The sequence below is a fragment of the Ceratotherium simum genome, chromosome 25, assembly GCF_057802395.1.
Source record: "Ceratotherium simum simum isolate JZ-2026a chromosome 25, ASM5780239v1, whole genome shotgun sequence".
Classification (NCBI taxonomy): Eukaryota; Metazoa; Chordata; class Mammalia; order Perissodactyla; family Rhinocerotidae; genus Ceratotherium; species Ceratotherium simum.
In genome coordinates, this window is record NC_141924.1 from 22,248,341 (window position 1) to 22,273,064 (window position 24,724).

At 39.7% G+C, this 24,724-nt stretch overlaps 1 protein-coding gene across 1 annotated transcript in view; it reads right to left on the minus strand.

Moving 5' to 3' along the window:
- The window catches only part of ANO4 (anoctamin 4), a 210,199-nt gene that overhangs the window by 38,605 nt on the left and 146,870 nt on the right, over positions 1-24,724 (minus strand). Inside the window, exons 13-20 of the mRNA XM_087449050.1 lie at positions 18,038-18,120; positions 14,468-14,608; positions 11,805-11,969; positions 6,122-6,158; positions 3,900-4,011; positions 2,969-3,026; positions 2,731-2,828; positions 699-841 (exon numbers count right to left, since the gene is read on the minus strand). Coding sequence (XP_087305176.1) covers positions 699-841; positions 2,731-2,828; positions 2,969-3,026; positions 3,900-4,011; positions 6,122-6,158; positions 11,805-11,969; positions 14,468-14,608; positions 18,038-18,120 — 837 coding nt within the window. The remainder of the gene's footprint in view (positions 1-698; positions 842-2,730; positions 2,829-2,968; positions 3,027-3,899; positions 4,012-6,121; positions 6,159-11,804; positions 11,970-14,467; positions 14,609-18,037; positions 18,121-24,724) is intronic.

Here is a 24,724-nt window from a genome sequence, read left to right on the forward strand (position 1 = left end):
GATAGGGCTGAGATTTGAACCCAGGTAATGTTTCCAAAGCCTATGCTCTTAGATACATGCTAAGATAAATAGCTGGGTTTGATTCTAGAGAAATCTGATTCCTTAAGTATAAATGTAGCACAGCTTAAGCATTCCCAGCTACCTGCCGTTCCCCTCCAAGAGAAATGACTATCCCCACTATACCCCCTACTGATTCACATTGCAGCATCTATGACACTTTATTGCACTTACTCTACATCTCTTGCTTTCCCCCAGTATCCTATGCTCTCTCTGAAAGCTGGGACTGTGCCTTGTTCCTTCTTGCACCTCTAGTGCCAAGTATAGAGTCTTCCTGGACATAACATGGCTCAACAGATATCTGCTAAATGAGTAAATCAATCACACCAGGAGTGATAACTCCTTTTTCTTTGGTTCACCAAGTTTTCCAACATATTTTTGTTTTCTAGTGATTTTTTACAAGGGACAGGACACAATGTCACGAAGAATTTGATGTGTCTATAGGCTTTTGGCACCATCTTTATGGATTAAGCTTCTAAAAGCAAGACACTCCTTCCTCTGCCTTTAGCTCAAGAATCCGCACACACTGAGGCCTTGATGACAATGGGTGTATGTTTAGTTGAATATAGCTAGAGATGCAGAATTTGCATTTATAATTAATAGGATAAAGGATGAAAGGATAAAGTAGAATATTCTCATACTCATTTCTAAGTATTCATCGAAGAGTCCGTAGGCATTCATTGGCTGAAGGTTGTAGTCCTTTTCCCATTGTGGGAAACTGATTTTCCTTTCAGGCCCACGTTCTTGTCGTACTTTCCTTCTAGTCCACCAATTCTGAATTAACCTGCACAAAAAGATCAATTACTTTAAAAAATATATATAACTGTTCATAAGACTTAAGTAATAAGAAAGAGAAGAGTTCGAATATAGAACCATAGTTTAAAAATTTTAGGACAGGCTGCAAAGGAAATGCAATCTTGGATTAGGAAGAAAATAACAATGGAGCTATACTTCAAACATTTGTACTTTCAACTGAACTGAATCATTGGTGAATTTATTCTAATCATTCATGAAACTGTCTCATGTTCAGTGTCATCTACGAGGCTTGGATAGAGAACTGAGAACATCTATAAATCGATCTCCCAGCACAAAGGCAACACCCAGACCTCTGAGTAGAGGAAGATTTGGCCTAGCTGGCTTAATTTAGGACCCATGAGCAGTCTTACCATGTGGGTGCTAACCTGCATATTCTGACTTGAGGAGCCCAGAAGATCTGCAAACCCACAAAATGCTTCCTCTCTTGGCACACTGAAGCCTGCAGTTCCACAACTGGACTTGCCTGCTTTTGGCTTGAGCTTGACAGGGGCTCCGACTCCCAGTAAAATTCATCTCACACTGGTGATGTTAGCACATTAATCCTTAGTAGTGTTCGAGCATCTTATGATATGGAATGGGGTTGAGGAAATGAGGGGCTCAGGTCTGTGTGCTGGAGGGGACAAGGAAAATGTTGAGGGGTATCCAAGTATAGAAATGTCAAAAAAATGTGAAATAAAGGAAATATGGGGATGGTATCAAAGACAAACTCTGCCTACTTCACAATTTTGCTCTATGTCCATGTTACTAGAAGATAAAATATAGTTCCCTTGATGTCTATGATATTTTGATAAATTGTGGTTTATACTTTAAAGTAGAATATAATGCTTCTAATTTTTTTTTTTTTAGTGAACGGAAGTAATATGCATATAGTGAAGTGTTTAACAAGACTTATAATAAAGATGTTTCTAACAAGCTACTTGCAAGCTGCATTCAGCACAGTGTTCTTTCAGTGTTTTTTAATTTTATGCTTTATTCTTTAAAAGCTTTATAGAAAACATCAAACACTTGCAATAAGATTTCTAAAAATAAATCTAAGAATAGAAAATTACTGGCATTGGTTCTGACAGAGAGCTAAGGGACGACTTTTTCAAAGTGAACCAAGTTCTAGCTAATTGTTCTGGCTGAGAGATCCTCCCTGAAACCAGGAGTCCTCTATGGAGACACCAAGCTGACATAGAAACCACCAGGTGTGGATTAAAGCAGAAATGGAAGAAGTGATGCTGATTTGTCCCTTTAAAACTTAACTGACCAGAGCTGAGCAAACACAGCAGAATTCAAGGTTATCCTTACAAAGGTGAGATAAGATTTTGTCCACTCTCATCAGTATAAACTATGATCACTGGGTGATAATATTTTTATTGGTTAAGATATACTGACTTAGAAATATTCTGGTTTCTTTTCTGAGCTCCTAAACTTTTCTCCTTTCTGTAAGTTTCTTTTCTGTACAGTCTGAATTCAAGGTAGTTTAAAAAAATTACCATTCCTGATTTATCACAGGGGTGGGGGAGTAGAGATCTAGTTAATATGTTGTAAATAGCTAAAGGCTTGCAATACGGGAGCTTAAAGGGCAGAGGCATCATTTAAAGCAGCTTGAAGCAAGTATCCAATATTTAGGGGCTCACTGAAACTTCTCAAGGAATATTCACTTTTGTTCATGTGACTTGTGCTAAATCTTCCAAAAGAGCCAATATTTGTTATTTTCATGAATGTCTTTGACTATCTAAGCATGAAGACTTAGCTCTGGCTATATACATTGGCTTAATTGCTGAATTTGCATTGCTTATCTTACTTGCCACACCTAGAAAAGCCAATAATGAGCAATGCTGCCTCTCAACTATAGATACCAAAGGTACTTACGGGTAGCCAAGTTCCATGAAATTATTCCAGGTCTGCTTTAGCACCATTATAATACCCATTTGCATACAGAGATCAATAAGGCATCCACTAGGGTGGCACTGCAAGGTAAGCAAACACAGAAATTCAAGAATCAACGGAGAGGAAGAAAGCCGGGTCTGGTTTATAATCTGCACAAAATTGCCCTTAGGCTGTTCAACACAAGTCTGTAGGAAACAAGGAATGACGGGAGAATACAGACCTCTTCCAGTCTCCACCTGTTTATCAGCCTCAAGTAGGCACCTGGGTGTCCTGTAAATCTTTAACACACACAGGAAAAGAAGCCATTAGCATCCTATAGCTTTCAGTGAATATTATATTCAGATTAGCACATACTCCAACGAAAATTACTGGTACAGTAAGTAGCAGGGAATTGGGCAACTCGCCAGAGCTGTCATAACTACAGCTTCTGGAATTCTCCAAGGGCTATCTCTTCCAGCCTTTCTGTCTGGCTCCTGACTACAGAGGCCAGTTCTCGTGGCTGGCTGTGACTCTTGACAGTTTCTGCTGAACATCAAGTGCCTGCCGTGTAAGCAGCAGGTTGGATTTAAACACATGTGATCATTTTCAATAATAGTAATGCTGTTTTTTTTTTAAAAAAATTAAACTATTTGACTAGAATTCCATGCTGAAGTAGCCAGAAATTGAGGAGAGGCTGCTCATCCATCTCATCAAAATCCAATCCTCGGCCCTTCCCCAGTTCTCATATCCTCAGAAACACTTCCTGGTATAATGGAATTCATGGGACACGGCCACTAAACACAGGCCATTTCCAAATCCTGAAGTCAGCATCTAGGACAGGCTGCAGGCCACCCTCCCCATCGTGTCACCTGCTCAGATAGGTGTGAGAGCCAGGGGCCTGATTCAGGTGCAGACGGAGCCTCCAAGTTTTAAATCCATCTTTCACGTGTGCAAAGGATTTTCCTCTACTTACCTTAGCAAGAAAAGGTGTGCAGGCACTTCTGAGTGGAGAAGACCATTCCCCGGGTTGGGAATGGGAAGGGAAAGGAGGAGACTGATCTTCTCTTTTTACACTTTGTATAAATCACTCTAAAGGGGGGGCTTCCTGTCACCCCTGGCCTCTGAGCACTCTGTCCCCAGCCCTCGGAGGTGTGGAGATACCGGGTCCTTACCTTCCAAGGAAGAACGCGATGTAAAATGTGGAGCTGTTCAGATTGACAAACTGAAAAAGAAACATTTTCAGGGTGAAGCTGTTCTCCCACTCGGACTCTGTGCGAGGCTGTTCTGTGGACAAAAGGGGAGCAGTTTGAGAGGCTGCATGTGAGCCCCTCTCAATTCCCTTTCTCCGCCTCCCCATACTCACAGGGTGGGAGCAGAGGCAACCTAAGGAGGCTGCAGGAGACCCTAGTTTGCCTACAGATGATGTGTGATGGAATGGACCATCCGTGGGATACTCAAGTTTGCAGACCAGCCCCAACAAAAGTTTGGTGGAAAGTGGCTACTGACTTATCTGAGGGGATAGAATATCCAGTTTGTTCCACTATTATAGGATGCCCAGAGATCCTGGAGTAGAGACAGCCAGTCCGACAGGGCCTCATTCCCAGTCCTGGCTCCCTGTAGCAGCCTTTCCTTTTGCTCTTAGTTTCTGCCTATGGGATAGGGCCTGGTGGGGTCAAGGTCTTCTTCCAGCTCCTAATAATTCCTTGGTCTCAACTTCTACTTCTGGTGTAATGCCAGGTGCTACTGGGGGAGAGAGAGTCAGACCCCCATCTCAGAAGGCTGAGAGTATTTGACTTCTTTGCCTATCACCCTCCTCTACCATTTTCATTCTTATGGACAAATACAAAAGAGATGATCTCATCCTTAGAGCTTTTACTGTATGTCACCATCTGTGCTTACAATATCCTGACCTCAGTCAGGTGCCAATTCTCATCTCCTCATATTTTTCCTTCCATAAAGCAAATGCTCTTCGGACATCATGATAGGAACCAAAATATGCATGCATCACACCTCCAACTTGACATCTCGTGTCAAATACACTTAACCTTCCCTAGGAGCTGCATCCTTACCTCAAGCAAAGTCAAAGAAAATGTATTTAAGGCACTAGCATTGAGCATGTTCCCTGAGCTTCTAATTGCTCATTTACCATTTCACCCCACCAATTCCTTTTCCATGAATTATAACTCAAAATGCTTCCTGGGAGCATATCTGAGAAGGGAGGGGAGAAAGAAAGAGACTCCAATTTAAAATGGCTTAAAAGTAAATTTCAGAACAAGGCTGTACGGCTGTTGAGGGAAGAAAAGACAAAGGATTCTTAAAGAGTTTTAGTTTTATTTCACTTCTGCTACCGATCTTTTGGTTCCATAGGAAGGTCTCCTAGGTGTTAGCCAGCTGGGTGGGTTCCCAGGTGTCCCAACCGTGGATGGACCAGGGCTGTATCTCCACTGGCCTCTTTGCTGGCCTGGATCAAAGTGCCCCTAACCGTAGTCAACCAATGGGCAGCTACCTCTTCTGTGGACATAAACCTCTTTCTATCTCTTTGGGCAAAGGGTGGTGGTGATGGGAGATTCCAATGACTTTAAAGGAGATACACCAAGTGCCTCGCTCTGTATCTGGCACATAGAAGGACTCACTACATGGCATCTTTTATTATAATGATTATTATAAATAAAAACACTTTTGTGATTTTTTTCCCCTTTGGACAAGCTATGTACGGGAATGTGCTAAAACAGGTTTTGTGTGGGAGCATGTAATTTTCTCAAACTGCGTAGAGTAAAATGACTAATATCTCATTAATAAAATTGGGACAATTTTGTATCTTGAATATGTAGTAAATGTCCAGCTTATAGCTGGCTACCAGAGTGTTCTGGTGCTTTATGGAGTCGGAGAAATGTTCTTGCGGGTGACTTGTACAGATGAATGCTATTTCTAAAATGTCAGTTATGTTAGCCTGCCTACACTCCTGGTAAGGGGTTCCCAGTCTTCAAAGCAACTAATTTTGCTGTAATTTTTATATGCCATGAAAACTTGACACGTTTTTAATTAAATAAAAATTGTAGGCAAGAGCAAATGAAAGTTTTTCTAAATGATTCTGGGCCTGTCATACACATGTACTTTTGTGATGCTATATTTTTTGTGCATTAAGAGAAACCTACTTTAATTACATTAGCTCATGATAGATAATGTTTGTGACAGGTTTTAAAGCTTTAGGTAGGAAAGATCTGCCAATTCTAGACATTTGTAAAATGTCCTGTTGAGGGCAAAGAACAAATTGTTGTATGCAATTCAAAATAAAGGGAATATTTCTTTTCAGCAGTATTTCAGAAAGGAACCCTTGAAAAGGCATTTTCTAGACCGCAATACTGAACTGTGAAATAAAAAGAGTTCCACTTACCTAAATTCGTCAGAAGCAGCGCAACTTTTTCATAGAGCTGTAAAATACATTTCATATATTTAACAAATGAACTGTACAAGTTCTAAAATCTATAATTATAAAGGAAATAGGTAATTAAGTCATGAGTGAAAATAATTTCATTAACCATCTACTGCTCAAACAATGAAAACATTGTGATCAATTGTGTCCTTCTAGGGCAAGAAAGAAATGTACAAGGTCCCATTTCACTATTTTTAAAAACTCAATTCTTGTTTTGACATAAATAATTCAGTGACAACAGGCTAGCTGCAACTAATTACCAGCTTGCTAAGTGATGCTGGATAAGTCACAACATTCCTGGGCCTCAGCATCCTCAGTGTAAACTCTCTAAGACTGCTTCTGATGGTAAAGACTCTGCAATCCTATTGCTTTTATGGACTGCTGCATTTTCTAGATTATAGCACTCTCAAACTTACGGTACTCTGTTTTCCATTCGTGAATTGGATGCTTCCTTAACTCATCCAGCCATCTGATAAACGGAAGATCCTACGACAGAATGGAAGGGGCATGTGTGCATGTACACGTGCATATGTGTGTGTGTGTATGCATGTATATATGAAAGTGCAGGGGTTGTAATTAGTATTTTTGTGGTGAACATGATGTAATCTATGCAGAAATAGAAGTATAATGATGTACACCTGAAATTTTTACAATGTTATAAACCAATGCTACTGCAATAAACAAAAAATTAAAAAAAAAAAAAAAAGAAAGTGCGGGGGTACAGTTTAGGGCAAACCCAGCTCTAGGAGAGTCCTCAGGAAGGGTATAAATTCAAAAAAAGAGCAAGTGCTTTCTCTCAAATGAAAGATGATAAATGAAAAGGAAAAGAAAAGAAAAACTAGTCAATGGATTTGAACAACGTGAAAATTAAGACCTCATTTAGACTAAAGCAATGAATTCGCCCTGGTTGAAATTGCCCAGGCTGGAATTACAGCTTTACTAGCCTGTAAGCTGTAGGTCTTGGGAATGTTACCTCACCTCTTCCTTAGACCATCATTTTGCCTATAGGCAGTTGAGAATGAGTACTGAACTCATTGATCTTAAGGTTCTTCCTAACTTTTGAATTCTCTTATCCTAGATTTTTGCTAACTACAGACACAGGCAAAATACTCAGATTGTATGACTCTAAATTTTAAGCAATTACTATGGTTTGTTATAAGATATAATTAATATGGCCATAGTATCAAATTTTGTGTATAGAAACCGCAGACTCTTGGAGTCCAATGTTAAAAGAGATTGGCATAATTTTCAATAAGAAATCCTATATAGATTAGTCATACATTTCAATTTTATTGCAAAAATAAAATACTGATGATATAAACCATGATTATTTTGGTTTGGACACTGAAAAAATTAGAATTTAAAAAAGGAAGAGCAAAGGAATTGAAATATGATTAATATTAACCTTTTGAAAAATAAGGCAAAGTGTATGGGGACACAGTAGAAATCCATGGCACCTGTGAACACTTTGTATATATGTTGAAGACACAATGAGATGGACAGTGAGCCGTTGAGCAGAATGCAGCAGGAAAGGGCACATAAACAGAGGGAATGATGGCTGGCAAGAGATCTTCAGATGAGCGGATTCTGGAAAAGGTCTGATTTCTCATTAGGCAGTTGAGATAGAAACCATGGATGGTTTGTTCTGATAAGAGCAGTAGAAAATCTAAGTTTCCTAACTGGATGCCACAAATTGTGTGTTAAATCTGTAACTGATGGCAAGCTTTCTGATCTTAAGGATATGTCCAAAAGAAGTTATGAGAACTTCTAATTTTGTCTTGTCAGACCAATTAATGTATGTGGGCTTGTTCTGATGCAAGCCATATTTTCCGGCTTGTTTCTTTGTGGAACAAGACTTTGTGGTTTTCACTGTTTATGGTATAATGAAATATCTAATTCATTATACCATAATTGCACAATAAAAAGGATGGTAGTAACTTTTAGTCACTCCCTGGGATATATCCTTTGTTGGCATATTTAGCTTGTAACCATCATATTGAGATGTTCTTTGGTCACTAGTGAAGCAGAATGGAATTGAAACAGTATGACAAGGAGTAAGAAAATCCATCCTATTCACTCCATCTTTGAAATATTTAAAGACATGGAATAAAATGAAAACTAGTAAATACCCCTTAACCAATCACTAAGAAGCATAATATTTTGTTAGGATTCAGAATACTTTTGTAAAATAACATGCATTTTATTTTTAAAGTATGCGCTACATAAAAGTAAATCCACATCAAGAAGATAGACATCTCTTATAGATCTGCTTCTTCAGTTAGGACTGTACAACTATAGCAGAAAGTCAGAAACAGAATACGTGATCCATAACAATTATATTATTTAAAAATTAGAGGCTTTAATGAACATAAATTAAAAAACAATCTAGCTCTCAAGGTTTTTATATTCAATTAATGAAAAATTATTAGTGATTAATGTCTACATGATGATATTTTTTTGTAAGACTAGTATGGCCAAACTTTTAAGCAGTTGAAAACAATTTATATAGCTATAAAAATCTATATTATTGAGTCATGAAAATATCTTAAATTGAGTAATTTCAGAAGTCAGTAGATAGTTTAGTTCTGAACTGGTCACAGCTATTTTATAGTCATTAGTCTGTCATCTCTCCTTTATGTGATATTTGCTTTATAAGGACTTACTTTTTTTTTTTAGACATGCTGATGAAAATCTTTCCAAACTATATTACACACTTGGTTACCTTCATAATGGAACCCGCAAAGCTTCAGGGCATAAGACAGAACGGTAAATGTGTGTGCTGGGATGGGGATGTCATGTCATCAGAGATGGCAGAGGAGGGCAAGGCAACTTGTTCCTGCACAAAAGGGTCCTGGATGATGCTGCTTTGAGAATTCTTATATAGGCTTCTAATTTTCTTTCCTTCCCGTTGCTATGGCTTATCATTTCCTATTCTTGTCAGTATTCTTGCCTTAGTAAGCTTCTGTTATTCTAGTTTGATGTTGGCTCAGAAATAAGAACACCAAAGATATTCACATTGCATCTAAAATAAATGAAAATAAACCTTAAGCGCATTCATAAGAATAATATATGTTAGCTTTAGCGTGTGGACTCTGCATCATCCATTTTGGTGACTCGGAAACCCTTTGTTAGAAAAAACATATAAAATGTCTAATAGTCTAGCTCCCAGCACATAGTAGGTGCTTTGTAATGTCCATAACTACATACTTTTCCCGCTCCTTATGCTCCCCTCTTCATTTTTAGTTTGTTTACTTTCTCTTTCCTTGGCTATGTCTCATGAAGTAGAGATTGCTGGGTAAGTGATTTCCAGCTAAATGAGGTGTTGCTCTGATAACACTGGCATCTGCTCAAAATGTAGGGGCAAACATGTATTTATAGACTCACTGCATAAATCAGAAATTTATTTCTTAAGATGTATAATTAAATTTTAATAAGACATTGGAGAAAAGAGATGATAAAAATACAGTAAGCTTTAATTCATTGCATCCTACCTAGACGTAGAATCTTTCACCACTCTGGCTGTTTGGTTAATTTCACTATGAATCACATTCCTTCACAATGTATATTCCAGAATTAACTTTGAGACTAGCTGAGTCGTGGAGATGAGAGTGCCAGGGGGTGCCAAACATCTACTTTCAGTCTCCACTTGATCAAGCAGTTACACAATCATCATGTCAAAATGATCAGCAACTGCTCTTTTTCCCTTTTTATAACTTCTGGATTCTGAAACTTTTTTCCTAAAATAATAAAGAAGTTCCTGTGTATTTTAATAATAATAATAACAACAAATTACCTATATTTCATAAACTCATTGATTACTAATTCATCTAAGAATCATAAATAAAGTCCTTTATTATTAGGTAGGTTGAATTCTTTTAGGAATCACACAAAGTTTATTTACTGTAGACTTTAGGATTGTTTAAAGAGCTAGAAATGAAGATCTAAATAGATAAAACTGTCGTTAATAGTTTTAAATTACTTGGCCTTTGGAAAGCCCTCTTCTAATGATGAGAGCATTTCAGCATATGGCCCAGATTTAAGATGCAATATAAATAAGTGTGAGGGGAACTATAATTCATTGAATATCTACTCCATGCCTGACACCGTGCTTGGCACTCCACACATATTATCTTATTTATTCCCTACTACAAACCCCTAAAGCAAGTATTTTTAGGTATAGGTTGACCTCAAGTCTAACACTGTCAGCCACTACCTTTTATTCTGCAAATAATAACAATTTACTGAGGCCTACTATGTGCCAGGCCCTGTTTCAGACACTGGGAAATAACACAGTAAAAAAAAAACAGACAAAAGTTTCTGCCCTCATGGGCCTACATTCCAATGGAGAACAGATAATAAACACAACAAAGTTTAAAAAATAGCATATGAGGTGGTGATAAATGCTGTGGAGAAAAATCAAGCAGGCAAGGAGATAGGAAATTGTCAGAGGGCAGGAGTAGTTGCAATTTTAAACTGAGTCACCAGGGAAGAGTTACATTAAAAAAGTAACATTTGAACAAAGACCTGAAGGAGGTGAGAGAGTAAGCTATGCAGACCCTGTGGGGAAGAATATTCCAGGCAGAGAGAAGAGCAAGTAAAAAGTCCTAGGATGAGAGCATGCCTGGCACACCCAAGGAACAAAGAGAAGTCCAGCGAGGAGCAGGAGGAGACGAGGTCAGAGATGTCACTGGGGCCAGATGAGGGAGAGCACCGGAGGCCATGTGAACTTTTATTCTGAGCAAGAGGAAAGCCACTAGACATTGTGAACAGAGGGGTGACATGAGCTGACTTACATGTAAGAAGCTCGCTTTGGCTGCTGTGATGAGCCTGGACTGAGGGAGCAAATGTGGAAGCTGGGAGACCAGTTAGGAAGGCACAGCAATAACCCAGGTGAGAGATGCTGGGGTCTTGGACTAAGGTGTGAGTTGGGGATATGTGAAAAGTGATCAAATTCTGGAGACAGTTTAATGGTGAGAGAAAGGCAGGAGTCAAAGAGAATGCCAAAATTATCAGCCTGAGCAACTACAATGGCGGAGGCTGTGGGAGAAGCTGATTCTAGAGGGAAGATAGGGGGTTTGAGTTTTAACGTTATTAGGTGAGTATGGTTGAGTAGACAGTTCAACATATGAGTTTGGGGTTCAGGAGACATCTAGGCTGAAACATACAATTGAAAAAAGCCTGGAGTTAACCTATGCAACATGTACTTTGCAGGGTTATCCGGAGGGATGCTTTGAATACTGATGACCTTCCCATCATTCAGATTCAAAAGGAAATGAGAACCAACATTGTTGAGCTTTGTCACAGATTCTGAGCTGGGCCTTTAAAATACATTCTTTCTCTAAATTTCCCCAAGGGGTATACAGTGTAATCTTATTGGGTAAATAAGGGAACTAAGATCCAGAGAGGGCAAATGCCTTGCCCAGTCTTACACTGTAGAAAATCCTGGAGCCTAGATTTGACTCAAGCCTTCTAGATCCCCAGACCTGAATGCATCTCATGTCAGGCACTTTGCCGCCAGGCCATCATGCTACATGACTGACTGACTCATCTCTCTGAGGCCAGGTCCCTTTAGCAACAGAAGAAAACTATCACCTGCAGCCCACATATTTTACCCATTTGACTAGCTACCTTGCAGCTCACTCACCACGTTCAGCAGCATAATGATACAGAAGTTGATGCACACAGCAGTCCCTGTGGTTGCAACCTGAGAGTTATTCCTGATTAACGCCCACTTAAAGGCAGCGAAAGTGCTGACGGTCACCACCCGGTAAATGACGATCCCGAACACGGCGGCGATCACCACGCAGATCTGGCAGGAAGACAGAGGAGACCCAGTGAGCACCGCGGGGGAGTGCTTCAGGAAGAGGGTCCCGCCACGTGGAAAATCCTCTGATGAGAAAAGGAAATAAAGCAACGGTGGTACTGACTCAAGAAACTACAACCAAATGCATACTCTTCATCATGGTTAATACTTTCCATTGTCTGTCTATATTTTCTTTGTCATTCAAATAGAAAAACCATAGCCCTTGAAAGCTGATAAACTGTAAGCTATGGGGTAACATTTTATTAAGCAGAATATTAGATTGAGCAGATAAATATTTATTATGGAAATCTTATCATGTCACTATTCTGTTTAAAACTATTTATTGGTTTCCTTTTAGGATAAAAGCTAAGACCTTATGGTGGCCTGCAAGACTCTCCAGCCCCACTGAGGGCCATTTTCCCCTCCCTCTGGAGTCTCTGGACCTTCTCTTATTGTTTCAAATGGGCTAGGCATCCTTAATCTTCAAGACCATTTCCTTTGCCTAAAAGGCTGACTCACCATTTTCCCTGCCAAACACATACACACGGACACAGTCTAGTTAATACCTACTCATCCTTCACATCTCATCTCAAGAACCACTTCATAATTAAAGCTTTTCATGACCCCCAGACTTTTCTCTTTTGTTACATGATACCTATACTTTTCTTTCAGTATCCTACTTATAATTTCTGACAATTTGTCTGTTTGATTGTTGTCAGTCTCCCCCACTTAGAAAGTAAGCTCCATCAGGGCAGGGACAGTATGTGTTTTGCTCACCATGGTTCCTGCAGCACCTTAACATAATTACAGGTGCACAGTAGATGTTCAGTTATTTGTTGCTGAATGAGCCAACCAGGTGATAGGTGCATAATCTCTTATTAATCTGATATATACACAGACTGAACTGAGGCATCTTTCTCTGAAGATTTCATGGTATTTGAGAATAATACGGCATATCTTCTAAATCTATGAAATAATGGGAATCTGAGACTCCAAAAAGTTTTGTGACTTTCATTAGGTGACTCACTTACTACGTCAGAGTAGAGACCTTAGTCCACTCAGTTATCAAAAAATGGACCTTAATACTGGGACTCAGGATGGCCTCTGCTAACTTAGAGATTCCTTTCCTCATAGAGGCATTCCTCTGTTTTACACAAACTCTATTTTTGGCTTACTCTGAGTGACATGCTCCAAAAGCTTGAGTGTGAACTCTAGCTGGAACTGGCCAAAATAATAGTAATAAACAAAGAAACAAAAAACTGCCCTCGTCTTAATCCTAGAGCTGTTGATAGGGAGATAGGTGAAATCTACTTTGCATTTCAGACAAGGGTGGCAACATGGTGGAATGGACAGCTCCCTGGACTCAGTCAGAAGTCAGGTCTGAGTCCTGGGTCAGCTACTACCTAGCAGTGTGACCTTGGGCAAGTAGCTAGTCCTCTCCATGGCTTCGGCCTCCTAGCTCCAGGTTCCCCATCTGCAGCATAGGGAAAGCTTAATCTATATCTATAGGTCTTGCTGTGAGAAGAAAAAACAAGACAATAAATATGAACGTACTTTTAGAAGGCAAAGCGTGACCCAATTGCTTACAAAGAAGAATCTGTAGAAGGTCATGGATTTGAATCTTCATCTGAGCTGAGGGACTCTGCCTACCCTTTCATCTATCCAGTTTCTTTCTGGCTAAAGGGAGCAGATTGTCTGGATTTGCTATAGTCTTGTCCTTCCTTCTCTAATGATCTAAGATATATATTTACACACTTGCCATTTGAAAAGAGGAAAGGAGAATCCTAGCTCCCCCTTTCTATTCTAAAATGACATTTCTGAAAAATATGCATATGTTTTGTTCAGTAATTAACAGGGTCGAAGTTGATCACAAAATGACTTCTTTTTAGGAAAAACTAAAAATCCACCTAATGTTTTTCAAACTTATATAACCATTAGTTATGCCTGGAAAGCAATTTTAGGGGGTTATAGCCGGTATTAAAAAAATACACTACAATAAAAAAGAAAAAAAAATTACAGTTCAGTGTGTATTGTAAGGATAAGCATTGTTTCAGTTACTAGATTTTGTTTTATACATCTATTTGCATAGCATATACTGAGTCATGACAGAGAACGTATTTCTTACATTAGTCTGGTAAAAAAAGTTTGAAAAACACTGATGTAGGTCCTATGTCATATTTTTAGTCCCTTTCAGCATGGTATAGAGAGGCAAGTGGAAAGAACATCAAATTAGAGTAGAGGATCTGAGCTCTTGGCTATTTACTGGTTGACCCTGGATAAGCCCCTTCACCTTTTGGAGTCTCAGTTGCCCCATCTATAATATGGGGACAGCAATACCACCCCTGACCACCTAATGAAGTTGTAAGAATTAAATAACAGAACATACAAAAATGTTTTGTAGAACTAGGAAAATGCCTAATATGATTATTGTTGTTACCATGCTACAAATATTTACTTTATGAAACAAATGGAGTTTTGAAAAAATTTGAAAAAAAATTTCAAACCATAAAAAATATTCCAGATGCAGAAACGATAAGTCGGCTGCATTTATCTGCAAATGCTTGATATGGTTCTGGCTTTCCCGATATGGGATTCATCCGCTCTTTCTTGGAATACTTGGCTTCAAACTGGGGCCGTATTTCTTCCTAAAGAACAAGCAGGCACATTTTTAAGCTCTGAAGAGGTGTTCAGACAATAAGAAAAAAATATCATTTTACTCCACTGTAAAACTCAATCAACAGGCACCATGTAATCAGTCAATCAGTGAGGTGGGCATGGAGACCCAGGTTTAAATGTTTGGAAATTGGCCACTTGAAGAAAATCTAAGGATGATGATCTAGACTTATTATCATCAAGGCAATGAAATTTAGACTAATAGTAAATGTCTCTGTTATCTTATTAAACTATGCTTGAAGAAAGAAACATAATGAGAAAAGGGACTACCCATCCTGTCCCGAGTGGTTTGAAACAACTAATAAGCTTTTCCTTTTATTACCAGGAAATGATATGGACACCAAGACTAAGAAAGCTTCTGAACAGCAAAATGTTCAGAATTCATTTTGTGAGTTGTAATGGCAATAAGATTCTTAGTTTTCTCCTACAATTTTTTTTTCTGTTTTTTGATTTAGGCAGCTAAAAACATGGTGAATTGATTTTTTAATAAGCTCCTATAGGAGTTGTTCACCTTTAACCAGTAGATTTTAAATGTATTCTTAATTGGCATTGAAAAAAAGGTAAATCCTTTCAAATCCAGCTGAAATCAAGGCCTCTCTAATTCTAAATCAAGCTGAGATTTTATTTCATTTAGTTGAGCCCCATCCAACATGAAAAGCTTCTGACTAAAAAGCAATTATGGGATTAGGAAAAGGAAATCAGCGAGAGGGTGTGCTGAAGTGGGTCCAGTTAATTAAGTATGTGTTCTGTTTGACTGTCTTGGAAGAGGAGGGAAAATGAGCGGAAAATCTGGTGAAATGGGAATTGAGTTAATCCAGGCAGAAATGCTCAAGAATCAGATGAAGGTACCGACAGAAAGTGAAGAAGGAGCCTACAGAAGAGAGGTTTTGGAGAATGAGCACAGTTTTGCAGTAGCCTGCCTGGGTAGGAGGAAGGGCATCCTGGCTCCTGCTATAGGATAGCCCAATGCTGGACCTCACTAAGTGACGGGTGATGGGGAAGGTCAGGGGGAGATACAGTCATAAACAGGTTCTGCCTTCTTTCACTTATTTTAGGCAGTTATACCTGAGGATATAAACAGAACAGACCTAGAATCTTCTGCTTCTTTGGGAAACTCTTTCAATCTATCAGGTTATAAGTGTCATCAAGAATGTTTGAGCTAATCATCCAGGAACTGAGGCCAATCACAGGGCCAGACCTGTGTTCTGGAGTGTTATGGGCTGAATCATGCCCCCTCCCCCAAATTCATGTGTTGAGGTCCTAAAAAGTACCTCAGAATGTGACTGCATTTAGAGACAGGGTCTTTACAGAGGTAATTAAGTTAAAATGAGGTCATTAGGGTGGGCCCTAGTCCAATATGATGAGTGTCCTTATAAGAAGAGGAAATTTAGACTCAGACGTACAGAGAGAACCGATGTGAAGACTCGGGGAGTAAATGGCCATCTATAAGCCAAGGAGAGAGGCCTGGAACAGATCCTTCCCTCAAGGCTCTCAGAAGAAATCAACCATGCCAATACTTTGATCTTGAACTTGCAGCCTCCAGAACTGTGAGAAAAGCAATTTCTGTTGTTTAAGCCACGCGGTCTGTGGAACTTGGTTATGGTAGCCCTAGCAAATCAATACCCTGAAGAAGGCACGTAGCAAGTCAGCGTTTCTGCACAGCATGCGAGAGCCACAGGCTAGAAGAGGCAGTTCTACAGCAAATCCTAAGCTGAGAACTGGATCTGCACGTGGCTACTGAGGTAGGCTCCTGTGCAAAGGTATGCTGAGTCAAAGAGTGGTTCAGTGCTCCAAGCTTTCTAACAGGAGCTGGGAAGACAGGGGGCTCCAGACTTACAAGGGATATGTTTACCCTAAGGGAACCTATGTCTTGGACTCACCACAGGTGCCAACGGTGACTTTTATATTGGTTTGGTCAAAGTTAATTAAATAATGCCACACACGATAGCTGAAAGGGGAAAATTTAGTCACATTTCTTTTTTTGGGGGTGAAAAAAGTCCAAAGGGGGAGTAATTTGTCCAAGGTGACACAGTTACTTAGTGGTGACTCAGATTTCCAGGAAAGAACATTTTTCATCCCACTGGAAAGCTGCTGCCATGCACACACATAACAAAAACAGCAGAATGGCTCCACCCAAGAGGAAGTCCTGAATGCAGCCTGACTGCTGCCAGTAGCCTCAGGAGTTTCTTCAAATGCAGAAAATCGTATTCTGGAGAATGCTTATAAAAGCATGAGAGGGGCCTTATCAAAAGAACAAGGATTGCTGACAATCCCAGTATCATTTCTAGATCTAAAAAACTACGGAAATGTGTTCACGCACATGAGGAGAAAAGGCAGTCATTCACGAGGCATGATTTGAAGGAAACAAACAAAAAATACCTCTCAAAATTCTCTCTCCCACCAAGCCTACCACAGGGTTAAAATTCTCCTTTATGTTTCCAGAAGATTATTTTTAATATATAAAAAATATATATGTGTCTCTTGGGAGAAAAATACCCATTAATACCCATTATCACAATATAGGATTAGTTTATCTGATTTACTGGCACAGCAAGGCTCTGAGGAAATGGGACTCACGAGAGGTAAGACATAATGGGTGGGAGCAAGGAAAGAAGAGATCAGGCCTGGATCGACTGACAAGGGAAAGCAGAGTCTGATGGGGCACATGGTGACCAAACCCAGCATGGGTACTCAAGACTTCTGACAAGAATGTGGCAAGACAGGAGTATCAAGACCAGACATAGGTTAGGAAAGGGCATAATGTATTGGCCTAGAAGGGGTAAAAGGAGAGTGATGGGGCTTGGGAATGTGCTGAGAAAGTGAAGTCTAAGGGACTGAGTTTACTTCTCTTTGACAGTTTTATTTAGAGCTGGCCCTGAATTGAGCCACATCCACCAAAGACACCACTTGAGGAGTAGTTTCTTCTCAGTATTTACCTCTTCAGGTAATACTTCTGTGCCTGTGCACACCTGGGCACTGTCCAGGGTCCTGGAAGCCTCACAGAAACCTTTCCTTGGAGTAATTCTCTTAGGAGATTTGCTTCCATATGCCTAGAGTTATAAAACTAACAACACTCATTCTGCTGAAGTAAAAAATGGATGATATTTAAGAAAACTAAACAAATCTTACTACCAATTCTTCTGGTGCCTCTACCTACAAGTGAAATGCTTTACTTATTCACGGAATTTTATTTCACTAAGGAATCAAAATATTGTCTTTTTTTTTTTTTTAATTCTGCTAGTACCTTTTATATTGCTTGAAATCTCCTGCAAAGACAGAAATTGAAAATGCTTTATCAGTAAACCTGACTTCTGTTACAGAGCAGAGAGGGGTGACTCAAGGAGACTGTGTATTTCTTGGTGACTTGCTTTTTAAAAATTTTTGAGGTAAATGATACAAACCTCCTCTTCTTCCCAATCTATCAAATCCCAGTCATAAGCAATTACTGCTCGCCGTCTTTTCCAAAACTCCAGGAAAACTGTTGCTGGAACAAGCAGAGAAAGACAAAGACATTTTCAAATAAAACGATGCTGTTAACTGTCACTGAATAATGAAGCCGTTGCAAAGAATGACAATTGTTTGTGTAAGCATCCTTGAAGATCAGAATTTCTAGGTAAACGTCATTTAACAAGGACTGTTCTCTGAGAATTATTAAGCTTGTGTCAAGCATAAAGAAAAATTAGAGATTTCATTTAGAATTAAATTAAGCTGATCTGCAAGTTGAGGCAGAACAAACTTAGAATGACAAAGCTCCTGGGATGTAAGAATACAGAAAACTAGGTTACCAACATCTTTCTAATTGATAGAGTATTTATTTTTAAAAGCAAGGGGCAGGTAGGGGCAGAGAAGAAAAAAGAAAACAGCAGTTCACATGCGTTTGATTGGCAGTGATTTCTCGTCCTCCAAATCTTCCTCACAACAAATATCTACTTAAAATGTATTTTACTATTCTATTGAAGGAAGCTATTTTACTGGAGGAAGGAGTCCTACTGCTTCTCTTTTTTTTCCAAACCATCTCTTTACTGTCACATTGAAGGCAAAGCTGTGCAAATTCTGTTATGAACTTTTTCCCACAGCTGACCTCCCCATGCAGGGATATCTGGGGGTTATCCTCATTCAGCCAAAGTAACTGTCTACTCAATTAGATTAAAAATATCTACTCTAGGGCTGGCCTGGTGGCATAGCGGTGAAGTTCATGCACTCTGCTTCGGCAGAGTGCCCGGGGTTCACCGGTTCAGGTCCTGGGCAGGGACCTATGCACCGCTTATCAAGCCACGCTGAGTCAGCGTCCCACATAGAACAGCCATGAAAGACGTACCACTATGATACACAACTATGCACTGGGGCTTTGGGGAGAAAAACAAAAAGATCTCCAGAGCTTAAAAAAATGTATATATATCTCTACTCGAATTATTGAGCCTTATACAATGGCAGAGAGAGATACAAAAAAAAATAATCAAGACATAATCTTGCTGCCTTGGAAGTCACAAGCTAAATGAGGGGATGCACACACATACACATACTCGAACTTTGAGGATAACTGCAACTAAGGACGTCACAGAGACACCCTAGGAGATGGAATTGGAGGATCTATCTCTGTTGGGTCTTGCTGTGTACTGAGACTTACAGAAGTAAAAATATGTCAGATATTTGGAATCAGTTTCGTGAGGAAATGTAAATATCCAAATGCCCATTCCAAAGAGAGATAATTACTTTCTGTTCCATTCCACTTTTCTTTCACCTCCTCATTAGTGGTCTTCAGACATAGAACATATATTTCTAAAATAAGTAACTGGAAAGACAGCATAGGGTGATAGTTAAGAGCTCTCTGGCATGTGATCTAGACATTCCTGGTTTTGAAATCTAGATCATATACACGCTGTGCTACTGTTGGCAAATCAATTAACTTTTTAAATTCTCAATTTCCTGCTAAGCAAACGAGGGATGGCAATACAGGTCTATAATCCCTTATCTGCAATGTCAAAATTCAAAAGGCTCTAAAAATTCTAAGTTTTCTCCCCCTAAGTTTGGCAGAAACTCATCTTGTGGCAAGCTCTGACCTGGACTGATGTGAGGCTACTTAAAGTCTCTATTTATCCCTCTTAGTGACAATATCTATACATTAAAAGCAGCCATATTAATGCATTTGAATATGGGGTCCTTCCCAGACCTCTTGGAGTATTACATAACATATGGTATATATGCCATACTGCCTTTCTAAAATCTGAAAAATTCAGAGTAGTTATAGTTGTTAAAAAGCCACACCTAAAATATTCAAGTGTTTAATTCTAGAAAAGGGAAATTAAAATAAATATATGTGTCTGGAGGTTAATAAAGTTCAAAAGCTGAGCAGCCATTTTCCACTGGAGTCTTTCCTGTGAGTCTTGCTGTGTCAGCGGGTCCTCAAGACCACCTCCAGGTTTGATGATTCACTACAAAGATCCACAGGACTCATATAGTGGTTCTCATGGCCAAGATCTATTACAGTGAAAGGATATAAAGCAAAATCAGCAAAGGGAAAAGGTGCATGGGTAATGTCTGGAGGAAACCAGGTACAAGCCTCCCAGAGTCATCTTGTCTCCTAGTGGAGTCACAGGATGTGCTTAATTCCCCCAGCAACAAGTTGTGACAACATGCGAAACGTCCTCTAACAGGGAAGCTTATTAGAAACCCAGTGCCCAGGGATTTTACTGGGAGCTGGTCACAGAGGTACCCTCTGCTTAGCATGTGCCAAAATTCCAGAGTCTCAGAAGGAAATCAGGTGTTCAGCAGAAACCATACTGTTTGAGCAAACAGTTTATGCACGATGAGTTACTCTTAGCAGTTAGGGTGGTGGAAACTCTCCTGAAATCCAAGTTCCCAGACACCAGCCAAGGGCCAATCTTGAAAGCAGGACTTTGTAAAGCAGGCCTGCTCTGTTAACTGTTTTCTGTATACTTATCCTCTGCCTCACCAAATTATCTTGTCTTTGCATGGGGTCCCAGAGACAATTTCTTTACTTGGTCCTATGGCCCCTCAAACAAATGCCACTTTGTAAAGACTGTCTCTCTTTGATTTCCAGAGTCTTCCCTGGCCTTGAAGAGACAAAGTAGCCTGATCTTGAATGTGTGGCTATTCTATATAAGAGTCAGGACTATACCCTGTGGCCTCAGAGAGGCTTGATGGGGACCATTCTAGGATAGCCTGAGGCATAGGATACACCTGCAGTCTGTCTTACTGGCTGCTCCCACTAAGGCCTACCAACCCATCTGTAGTTCTCATCTGAAGGAACTGACTTCTAAGGTGAGCCAGTGGCTGTCAGAAATATTCTACCACTTTTCTCCTCCCCAGCACGTGTTGAACCCTGCCTGGAGGAGACAGAAACTCTAACCAGTAATCCCTTTCTTTGAACAATCATCCTCTCTCTCTTCCATTCTAGAACTTGGGAGGATGAGAAGAAGAAATTGTTGCTTGTGCAATTGCCACTCTCTTGTGAGTGTTTTTGTGTGAAAATGCCCATTCATTTGAGGAAGAAGAATCTGCTTGTATCTCTACCCATGAATTAGAACATAACTGAACTAATATAGGTCTTTTCAAGGCAAAGCTCCAATCCCACACCCTCATTACACTATGATTGAAACACCCTTGTCTGAATACCCACAGCCCTGGGAGCCCACTGCACTTTGAGTATGCCTAGTTATATGCTGCCTTATGTCATGAGCTCACACTTTCCTTTGTCTCCTTTGGAGCTGGCTTAGGCCATATATATGATTATGTATATCTTTATGTTAATATATATCTTTGTCTTACACCACCCAATACTATGATAAGTTTGATTAAAAAGCATATATCTTTTATGGATTGATTCTCAAAAGACTCGAAACTCCTAAGTATTTTGTCAAGATTTTCTAATACATGAAATTCTTTCCCCCAAAATTTGGTCCAAAATATCTCCTTTTTCTCAGCTAAAGCATCAGAAGGTTTAACCTTACTGCTAGCATTTTGAACTCCTTAGATTCCAATCTTTCTTTCCATGTAGCTAATGATTTTTCTAAACCCAAATCTGACCAGGTCTCGTGGGGATCAGTGGAGCCATATCACCTATAGGAAAAGCTCCCATTACCAGCCCAGGATGCAAGGCTCCTAATGACCCTGCTTGTGCCCAACTCTTTCTGCCCTGACTTGAACCATAGACTCCAGGCTAAATCACTAGCAGTTTCCATGCCTGAGCTGTTTCATAACTTTCTTAGCTTTGCCCACACTATTTCTTCAGCTTGCAATGTTCTTCCCTATTTGGGTCCATTTGGTCGACTCCTACTCTCATCTCCAGACTTGGCCCTGTGTGTCCTGCAACCACTCCCTTTGAACCCTCTGTCTGTTCCCATGCTGAATTGCACATATAACTCTAGGTCAGTGCTGACCACAGCATTCAGCACTTAGAAAACAACAACAGAAAAACTTGATCATTTCTACCACTAGCTTATGGACTTCTTGAGAATAAGGGCTGTATCCTGTCTTTATTTACCCCAGAGTCTAGCACAATGACTAGCATCCACAGAAGCACAGTAAATGTACAAATGAAATGCTGCCAGGAAAAGGAAAGCAATGTGGCAAATTACTCTTTTCTCACATATCTAAATCTTATAAGAAATTTGGATATGTTTGAAGAACATGAAGCTATATCTTCTGAATGGCTCATGCATCAGTGTCAGTTAAATAAATAACTTATTAATATGAAAAATTGAAACTTATTATGCTTCTCTTTTGCCTTGCAATAAAAATATCATTCTGTTAAAGTTACCAATTCCATTATTTGGTTGCACGGAACCTGTGGCAAAGACTACCAACTGTCCTCTAAGATCCATTCATACCTTATTCCATGGTAAAAATATTATTGCTGGGAACATGGCTGTTCACCTATACTGTATTTCCCAGATATCCTTGCCATTAGATGTGGCCAATGGACAGTTCTCATCAGTGGAATGTGAACAGAAGTGACGTGATATATACCACTTGCCTGTTGATATCTTAAGACACTAGGGGTGCTTTTTACACGTTCTCTTTCCCTTTCTGGATGGGTGGAACCCAAGTGACTCAGCTGAGACCATGAAAATGATGCCAAGGCATCGGGGGAGGGCAAACAACTCTTTTGTAGGAATATGAGTCCTTGAATGACCACGTGGAGCAGGGCTATCTGCCATCCTGGAATGCTGACCTCACTTGGTCACTGAGACATTGCATGAGGCAAGAAGATGAAATAATGTATGCGTTACCTCCCTTACAGATCTTATATAGAGCAATCTCAAGCCACAATATCTGAAACTATTAGTTTTACTTATAAGATAGAGTTACACATGCTCTTTCCTGCCCCTTTTCTACCCTCACCTCCTGTACTACCACCTGGCCTACCCACAAACGAAGTTCACCTGAGGTGTTAACATCAATCCCAAATAACAACCCTCTCACAACATTAGTTGACACATCAGGAAAATCTGAGACTTCTGCCTTTCCAATATAGGTAGGGTCAGGGTTAGTGTTCAGGTGGGTTCGTGTTCAAATACCAGGACACTCTTGGCTCAGAGTCATACCCAGTTGAGAAGGCTGTCACATGTAGCCGATAAGGGACACAAAAGGGACATGACATAGAGTGTCCTGCAGGGCACACTCTATTATCATTTTCTTAAACAGAACAATTATTGTCAATTTCAAATCAATTTGTGGCAGACTTCTTTGCATTTACCAAAGCCACTTCTTATCTTTCCAGGCATAGTTAGATTACATTTTCCAGCCTTTATTGCAATTAGGCCACGAACCAAATTTTGGCCAACGGAAAGTAAGCAGAAGTGATGTGTGCTACTTTTGAATTAAAGAATTAAGAAGTAGGTGTATCATCTCTATGCCTTTTTTCTCCTTTTCTGGAATGAATGGAGAGGACTCTGAGAATACAGAAGAGGATAAAGCCACACTCTAGAAGGAATCTAGGTACTTGAACGACCGTGTGGAAGGCTGTCTGACAACCAGGAACACCTGGTTGGGTTTTATGTGTGTGGGTTCTATTGAACATCAAGGTTTTGTCCTTTGTATATTATGGCAGCTAACTTTACACAGCCTAACTGATATAGGTTTTTTCTGGAGAGTATAGCTATGGTTAACATTCTGCAAATAGGAAGAAAAAACCCACTGAGTTACTATATTTTTGTCATCTTCCTAAGTCACTTAGAGAATCTTATGCAGGGGGATCTCCCCCTTCAGCTGCATATCTTAGGCTCCATGGCAGGATTGAAATGCTGCACTATTTAATATTTAGCTACCATATAGTAAAACTTTCTTACATGTTAGGTACTATGTTTTATTTTCTCAAAAGTCTATAGAGGTTGGTATTATTTTCATCATTCTATGGATGAAGAATCTGAAGTACAGAGAAGTCACATGGCTAATAAATGACAGAACTGGGATTTGGACCTGATCTGCCTCTTTTTTTTTTTTTCAGCTTAAAACAACAGAAGTTTATTCTCTCGAAGTTCTAGAGGTTGGAAGTCCAAAATCAACGTGTTGGCAAGGTCAGTTCCTACCAGAAGCTCCGAGGGAGAGTCTCTTCTGTGCCTCTCTCCAACTTCTGATAGTTGCTTGCAATCCTTGGCATCCCTTGGCTTGTAGGGTCACTGCTCTAACCTCTGCCTCTGTCTTCACATGGCTTTCTCCCCTGTGAGTGTCTGTGTCTCTATTTTCTCTTACCAGTCATACTGGTAATGCAGTATGGCCTCATCTTAACTTGGTTACATCTTCAAAGACCCTATTTCCAAATAACATCACTTTCACAGGTACTGGGGGTTAGGACTGAAACATATTTTTTGGAGGGACAAAATTCAACCCATAACAGGGTTGTTTGGGCTATAACAATGACTAGGGGAACAACTGGCATTTATGGTAGGATCCAGGGGTGCTATATGTCTGACTTTTAGTTACTACATCACAGTCTAATCTGGGAGCTCTAATTTCTATCGAATCGAGAAGAGCCAAAAAGAAAGACAAACAAAGCCCATTATTCCAACTATAGGAGCACTTTGCTGAAACTAATTATAAATACAAAGTATCATACCCCAGGATTA